A 7,656-nucleotide genomic window follows, 5' to 3' on the forward strand; every position below is an offset into this window, starting at 1 on the left:
AAGCAGAGCCATAAAGCTGAAAGTTGGCCAGGTCCCTCACCCTCTACTTATGAACCACATTGAACTGGGCACCTTTTCCAGTTGCCTTGAATAGTTACAAGATGAAGGCACCTTCACTGCCTTTTCAGAGAGGAGGGCAATTTGTTCCAGGGATTTGCGTCAGGCCAGCAGGAGGATGGGGTCCAGGAGTTTGCTTTAGGCCAGTAGATGAGGTAGAGTCCAGGCCCTGACAAGATACAAGGGAGAACCTACAGTGAGCACAGAGGTAATTTGAGAATCGGGTAACTCTTCACAGTGCAGTTCAGGATCCTGTCTGGAATGGGGATCCAGTATTGGCCTTGCAGTCTATGGTTGTGGGGTGCTTCATCCTCTCTCACAGGAGCTAGGTAAGGGTCTTGATCTGAGGTGATTTCATCAGGGAAAGCCCAGGCAGGGTCTAGAGTAAAGCTGAGGTGCAAACTACGAATATGTCACATGTACCCCAAAACTCTTTGCTTAGCCTCATGCACACTTCTGGCAACCCTGAAGCCTCTACTCTACCCCATATTCAGTCTGAGGAAACTTTTCACTACTCCCCTCAGTCTCTCAAGAGACAGATGTGACAGGGAAACAGGACTCCTTGTCGCTTTAGAATACACATAATAGAAAGCTTGTTATTGGCATTTTGTGAACATTTCCAGTAGAATAACTGTCAACAATGAATACTTCTACTGTCTCCTTCTTCCCCTAGGTCTCTGGGTCTGTATCATCAAGCTCCTGCCTGGTGTTCAAGACTAGAGTCATCATCATGCCTAGACCTCGGAAGCGTAGGAGATGTATGGTCGAGGGACAGTCTGAAGCCCCAAGTGAGACAGAGGGCCAAATGAGTGTTGCAGTTTCAATAGAAGAAGATTCTTCTTCATCCTCTTCTACTTATTCCTCATCTTTCCCTTCTTCCTTCTCTTCTACCTCTTCTTCCTATAGTCTAATGTCAGGCAACTCAGAGGAGGGCTCTGCTGCTTCTAGGGCATCAAGTCCTCATAGTACTCCAGGAGCTTGCTCCTCCTGCACTGCTATGATTTTCTCTCCATGTAGCCAAGTCAGTGCAGACTCCGAAGGTGAGGAAAGCCCAGGTGCCTCACAGGCTCTTCCAGGTGGTGCTTCATTGTCTACAGGTGAGATAGATGTCAAAGTAGATGAGTTGGTAAAATATCTGCTCTTTAAATATCTTATGAAGGAGCCAGTCAGCAAGGCAGAAATCCTGAGTAATATCATTAGAAATTATCAGGACCACTTTGCTGTTATATTTAGAGAAGCCTCAGAGTGCATGCAATTAGTCTTTGGCCTTGAATTAAAGGAAATAGATCCTGCTGGCCACACCTATATCCTTACCATAGCCCTAGAGCTCACTTATGATGGGATGATGACTGATGTTCAGGGCATACCTAAGACAGGCCTCCTGATCATGGTACTGAGCATAATATTCATGGAAGGCAACTGTACCAGTGAGGACATGGTATGGGGTGTATTGAATAACATAGGCTTGTATGCTGGGAATGAACACTTTATATATGGAGAACCCAGAAAGCTCATCACTGATGATTTTGTACAAGAAGGGTTCTTGGAGTACAGGCAGGTGCCTGGCAGCCACCCTCCTTCTTATGAGTTCCTCTGGGGCCCAAGAGCCTATGCTGAAACCACCAAGATGAAAATCTTGACCTTTTTGACTAGCATCAATGGTAGTGATCCCAGATCATACCCAATGTGGTATGCAGAGGCTTTGAGAGATGAGGAACAGCAGGAATAGGCTAGAAAGCCTGGCCCCTGATACTACTGCTCTGAACAGCACATATTATAGTGCATTTGCAGTTCCTAATTCAGATAAAGTTATGTAGACTCAGTGATCTAAGCATCGAACCCTCAATCTAGAGCTGGTGGGAGGAGAGTGTGAGTCCCGCCCCACTCTCACTGTTCTGTTTGGGTGACTCAGGGATTTTTCCTTTTAGTATTCTAAAATGTTGCTACATTTACTAGAAGGCTCATTAGACTGAGTTTTAAGCTTCCAGTTTGTATTAGTCACGCACTTACTGCTGTTTATCCATGTTGAAAAAGCATTGCTATTTTGTAAAACAAGTTGGGATGTTTTCCATCTGATCTGGAATCTGTCACAAGACACTGTGCTGTTGAGATTGTTATTTCCTGGGCTATGAGGAAGAACTGGATAAACAATAAAGTTGTTAATAATAGAATAAGAATAATAATTGTTAATAATTGCCTTATTATCTTTAGTCTCTTATTCTGGTTAACTAATTAAATTCTAACCTAAATAAAGTATAGTAAATGGGCTTCCATGCTCCAAACTTTCATTAAGCATATGACCTGTGCAAGGCTGCAAGTGTTAGCAGTTAGGAGAATCAGATCCATCCTTTCAAGTAGATGGGGTGAGTGTAGGAGCCATGGCCCTGTGAAGATGGTGAGAAGTCCTTTCAGACCACAAGCACTAGTACAGGAGCAGGACTGCAGAGGGGGCCTCCTGGGATGGACACCACAAGGCATCTTGGGAGGTGGGGGAGGGATACCGCAAGGTAACTAAGTTCAGGCCCTTGGGAGCTGTGACTGTCTTCAGGTGAGAGGAGGAGCAACTGGTCTCAGCATTTTCTTTTGGGGGTGCACACTGCAGGAGCAATCAGACTGGGAGTGTCTAAGTGGTAGAACATTTGAGTAGCAAATGCAGTCATCTCAAATCACAAACACAAAATATGCAGACAGAATCCCTGTCCTGGGGCAGGGATGAGAGTTCTGACTGAGTACACCAAGTGCCTTGCATGGTTTACCTAGTCCCTCTGCAAGGGATCCCTGGCATATAAGAAGGAATCATGGGAAAGCAAGGCCTAGAACTTCAAGCCAGGACCTCTTCAGCCCATCTAGTCAGGAGAGACAGAGCTCACTATTGAGATGACATTTTAATTCAGTTATCTCCAGTGCAATTTGGCTAACCGTAAGGAGGAATTGGATTTGTCATGTTGGTAAATGATTGAACATAGTAATTTGGGTGGAAAAGAAGCTAAGAGTGAGGGAAGCTTTTTTATGATGGAGATTAATCCATGCCAGGATTTTCACATGAGAGATGATTCAGTTAATTTTATTTTTGAAGTTTCACTGTGGCTGGTTAGCTGCTCCCTTACTTGGTGAGCTGCATAGTCTATGTTCTGCAGTATCTATGAAGACTGGGAAGGGCAACCATAACCAGAACATATTTTATGAAAAAAAATCTATTTTCAATTAAAATAAAATTTTAAAGTGTTAGTAACATAAAAACTAAGGGAACTAACATCCATCTGTGTTGTGGATAGCCCTCGCCTTGTGTTTTGATGCTAATTCCACTTTCCTGGAAGGGGCTGCAGAGGAGGAGTGAATCCTTACACAGGTGATTTCTAATGAACCTTCTGCCCACCTTAATTTGTAAAATAAAGGCTGGAGCCAGTAACTGGGCAAAGAAGGGGGGTGGAGAAATAAAGGTTGGTGGGAAGAGAGACAGAGGGAGAGAGAACTACAGAGGAGGAAGAGAATGGAGGAGGAAGATGACTGAGGTGCAGGAGGTGGAAGGACTTGGAAAACCTGCAAGTTATAAGGATCTCATAGCTGGGGAATACAGTAGTGTGGTGAATCTGCCCAATCTAGGCGTGCAGCTTATATTCATAATTATTGAGTTGTGTTTTCTTTGACTGGTCATATTTGTGTTGGAGAATTACCACAAAACATCTGCCTTTCACACAAGGCACTGCATTGGAGTTTACAAGCAGCACATATGTTCCAGAAGTTCTGATGAACAGGCTTTATCACAGCTGCTTCCTAGGAGATAGCCCCAGAACTCCTAACATTAGGAATTTCCCCTCTCTGTGTATGTGAAGATAATGGAGGGGCCGGACTGTTTCATTGCTCCTGGACCATTGGTTACCCTCAGACTTTATTTTTTTAAAAGGAGAATATAAAAGTTAATTTTAAAATTTACTTCATGCAGTACACAGTATCTATAAGTATATATAGACCTTAAGTTTGATACATTGATTCACTTTAACTGAGTACAATCTAAAAATCACTGGTTAGTGTTACATAAAAATTCACAGAACATGAATTATATAAGACATTTGGAAAGGCACCAGAAATACATCAGTGAACAATGTAAATATCAGTACTACCCTCATAGAGCCTTAGTGTTCCCTGGATATAATTAGTTCAATAGCAGTGGGCAATGAGGGAAAAATTTGTGAAGGAAAGGGAAACAACTAACTGAGAGGAAGTCTTTACACATTGTTAAACCATTTGACTCTTAAAGATAGAGCTTCTTGGCTCTATTTAATGTGTATTAGGTGACACAAAGGATCTTCTGCCCAAGGCACTCAGATGAAAAGAAAATGAAAGTAAGAAATATACATATTTGGGGTTGTCTGTGGACATTATTAACCTGTTATCCTCTGTTATTTTTTCCTTGGTTTCTTAAGAGTTGGCTTTTATATGTAGTTAACAGTTGTGTCCAGACTGAACTTTCCAACAGGAAGCTAGATTACTGAACTCTCATCATTGTGGCCTCTGAAAGCCATGCCCTTCACTTGAAAATACAGGTATTTTCATTGTCATTTCCTAAATTTTATATATATATATATATATATATATATATATATATATATATATATGCAGGAGATTAACATTATGTTTAATGTTATAATTCATCTACAGATAAGAATACATAGACTAGTGCTTTAAGATTCCATGTAACTACTATCCTACTTTATGTAAGGAACATTGAACATTCATGGATTATGGTACCTGTGAAAGCTCCTGAAACTAATTTCCCATGGACATGAAGTTGTGATGGTTTAATTTTGATTATCAACTTATTTGGATTGAAAGATTCCTAGAAGATCAGCAGATTACACCCTGAAATGTATGTTTGTGATGACATTTTCAGAGATGATTAAGTCATGAAGATTCTGCCCTAATCAGTTGTCTCAAACATTGATGGCTTTAAATTGTGAATAGACTATTGGTAGGTGATATATAATTTTATCATTTTTAGATTATAATGCAATTACAATATTTCTCATTTCTGTTTTTCTATCCCAAATCCTCCCATAATGATGAATACTCATTTTTATTATTTTTCTTTTATTGAAAGTAGAGGTTTTTTCATATAATACATCTTGATTATGGTTTCCCTTCCCTCTATTTCTCCCAGTTCTTCTCTACCTTCTCTCCCATTTGGATCCACTCCCTTTGACTCTCATTATAAAATGGACTTATAAGGTATAGGAAAATACTATGATATAACATAAAATATAATATGATAAAATAAATACATCAGAGTAGACGAAACAAACAAAGAATGGAACCCAGCTAAAAGGTACAAGAAAAGGAGAAGTGTACACATATTCCTATCCCTAACCCAGAAGCTATGTCCAACTGACAGCCACTTGCAAATGGAAATTTAGTTTTCTCCAAGGAATTTCACTGGGGAAACAAACTGCTCTTAAGGGTATGCCGAATGCCTAGCAGTAGATGGCCAACACAAAATGAACTCAATAGCATCGTTGGTAGGGTTTTACTTTTTCTTTCTTTCTTCCTTTTTAAATTTTATCTGAAACTGTGAGTCAAAACCAGTCTTTCTTCCTTTCAAATTGTTGGTACACAGTAGTATCAATTATAAAACCTCTAATAGTCAAGTCATCACGGTATATATCAATTTTGTTTCTCCAGCGTGGCACACAGATCCTTTGATGCTGATTGTGCAATTTTAACTAAAATATTTTAAACATGTGTAACACAATTCCATTTAAAAATTTAGAAATTGGCTCCTATGTGAGTTCTTTATGTAATAGAGAAAACAAAATAATAATTTGGGATTTGGCTGTCATATTGCATTCACACTTCAAATGATGAATGTCATTTACAAACCTAGAGTAACATGGACTTTCCTAAGCCACATTGTGATGTGTTTTGAACTTTAAACAGTTATCTTTTAAAGAAAAGAAATTTATATGTTAAGGGAATTATACCTACTCATAGAATTACAATCCCCAGTGTTTTATTTATTTTTGGTGGAGCCCCAGACTTCTATCTAGTATGACATTTTGTCTGCCTGAAGGATTTGCTTTAAAAGGCTTTCAAACATACATTATTATTTCTTGAATATATACCCATGAATGGTTTAGTTCTTTAAATATTTTTATTAAAAATTATTTTACTATTATTTTGACTGTCTTTTCACAGTGTAGAGATCTAGACTGAAAGTGTATATTGGTTTTTAGCAATTTAAACATAGTGCTCCACTCTCTTCTTATTTTCATCATTTTTATTCAAAGTATCAACATAGCAGTTCTGTGAGTTAGAGGGATGCATTGTGATGTTTCTATCCTTCTTTGACTCTAGGACACATCTCTCCGTGCTGTTTCTAGTACTTACCAATGCCAGTTTTTTTAAGAAGTCTCTAATCCACAACATTTTACATTTGATCCAAGGGATCTTTCTCTTTTGGTACATTTTGGGTTTTCTCTTTATTGTGTGTTCTGAGTAATTTAATTTTCACAGAATTTGGCTTACTTTTTTCATTTTTAAAAATATTTTATTTTATTATTTTATGTGCATGGGCGTTTTGCCTGCATGCATGTCTGTGTACCATATGCATGTAGTGCCCATGGAGCAGAAGAGGATGTAGGATGCCCTGAAACTGGAGTAAAAGACTGTGTGAATAAATACATGAGTGTGCTTGGAGCAGTCAAAGCTCTTGGCCACTGAGCCACCTCCGTCTCTTCAGTTTTTTTTTATTTATTCATGTTGGAAATTGTCTAATTTTTTTTGTACTGTGCGTATCTATTTTTCTTCAAATTTGAAGAATTTTAACTCATCTTTTTCCAAAATCTTTTTATAATTTTTTTCCTTTCAATATCTTAAACTATATTTCTATTTATGCCATTTATACTTGTCTCATATCTCACTATTGTTCTATTTATGGTCTTATGCTTAATTATAAAAATTATTGCTGTTTTCACATTTATTAATGATTTTTTCATAGATGACTTATCTGCTGTTAATCCAAATATGTGTTGGTTTTACAACTCAAGCATTACAATTTTAAAATATTTCTATTTTAAAACTTGATGTATTTGGAAAAAACTTATCCCTATTGAATATGTTTAACCTCTCTATGTTGTTACTTTTTGCTGAGAGCCAACCCCAGCTTGGTGGGAGGAGAAGGTGATCTTCTTTCTTCTCCCTCAGGCCACTCAGATTACTCGCCTGTCCTGAACTGACTTTCACAAATTAGCGGGCTAGCTAGGCCCTAGGCAAGACACCTAGCTCTTCCGAGATACACACAGAGTTTTTGGGTGGAGCTTACCTCAAGAAGTCCCTGTTCAAGGCGCCATTTTAAATTCTGGGAGCCAACCCAGGCTTTCTGGGAGGAGAAGGTGATGATCTTTCTTCTCCTCCTTGCCGGTTCTTCTTCAGGCAGCCAAGGGGGATGGGAAGATTGTCAGTGGGTGTAAGACTTAAGGTTAGGCTACTGTAGCTGGCCTGCCCTCTGGTATCCTCTGTCCAGAAACTGCAGTTTCTGGCACTTAACACCTCAGCCCAGGGACAGCAGAGAATTAGGCAAATAGGCTTAGTACTCTCTCTGTAGGT

At 39.1% G+C, this 7,656-nt stretch overlaps 1 protein-coding gene across 1 annotated transcript; it reads left to right on the top strand.

The window, feature by feature from the left end:
• Nucleotides 1-787: 787 nt before the first annotated feature.
• LOC114639244 (melanoma-associated antigen 10-like) lies at nt 788-1,786 on the top strand. Its single transcript, XM_028787989.1, has one exon. The coding sequence runs from the start codon at nt 788-790 to the stop codon at nt 1,784-1,786; it is 999 nt and encodes a 332-aa protein (XP_028643822.1).
• The last annotated feature ends 5,870 nt before the right edge of the window (nt 1,787-7,656 follow it).

The sequence above is a fragment of the Grammomys surdaster genome, unplaced genomic scaffold (assembly GCF_004785775.1).
Source record: "Grammomys surdaster isolate TR1022 unplaced genomic scaffold, NIH_TR_1.0 125690, whole genome shotgun sequence".
Taxonomy (NCBI): Eukaryota; Metazoa; Chordata; class Mammalia; order Rodentia; family Muridae; genus Grammomys; species Grammomys surdaster.

Bases quoted from the DNA above. Each gene is read 5' to 3' on its own strand.
- LOC114639244 (XM_028787989.1), top strand. From the start codon at position 788: ATGCCTAGACCTCGGAAGCGTAGGAGATGTATGGTCGAGGGACAGTCT.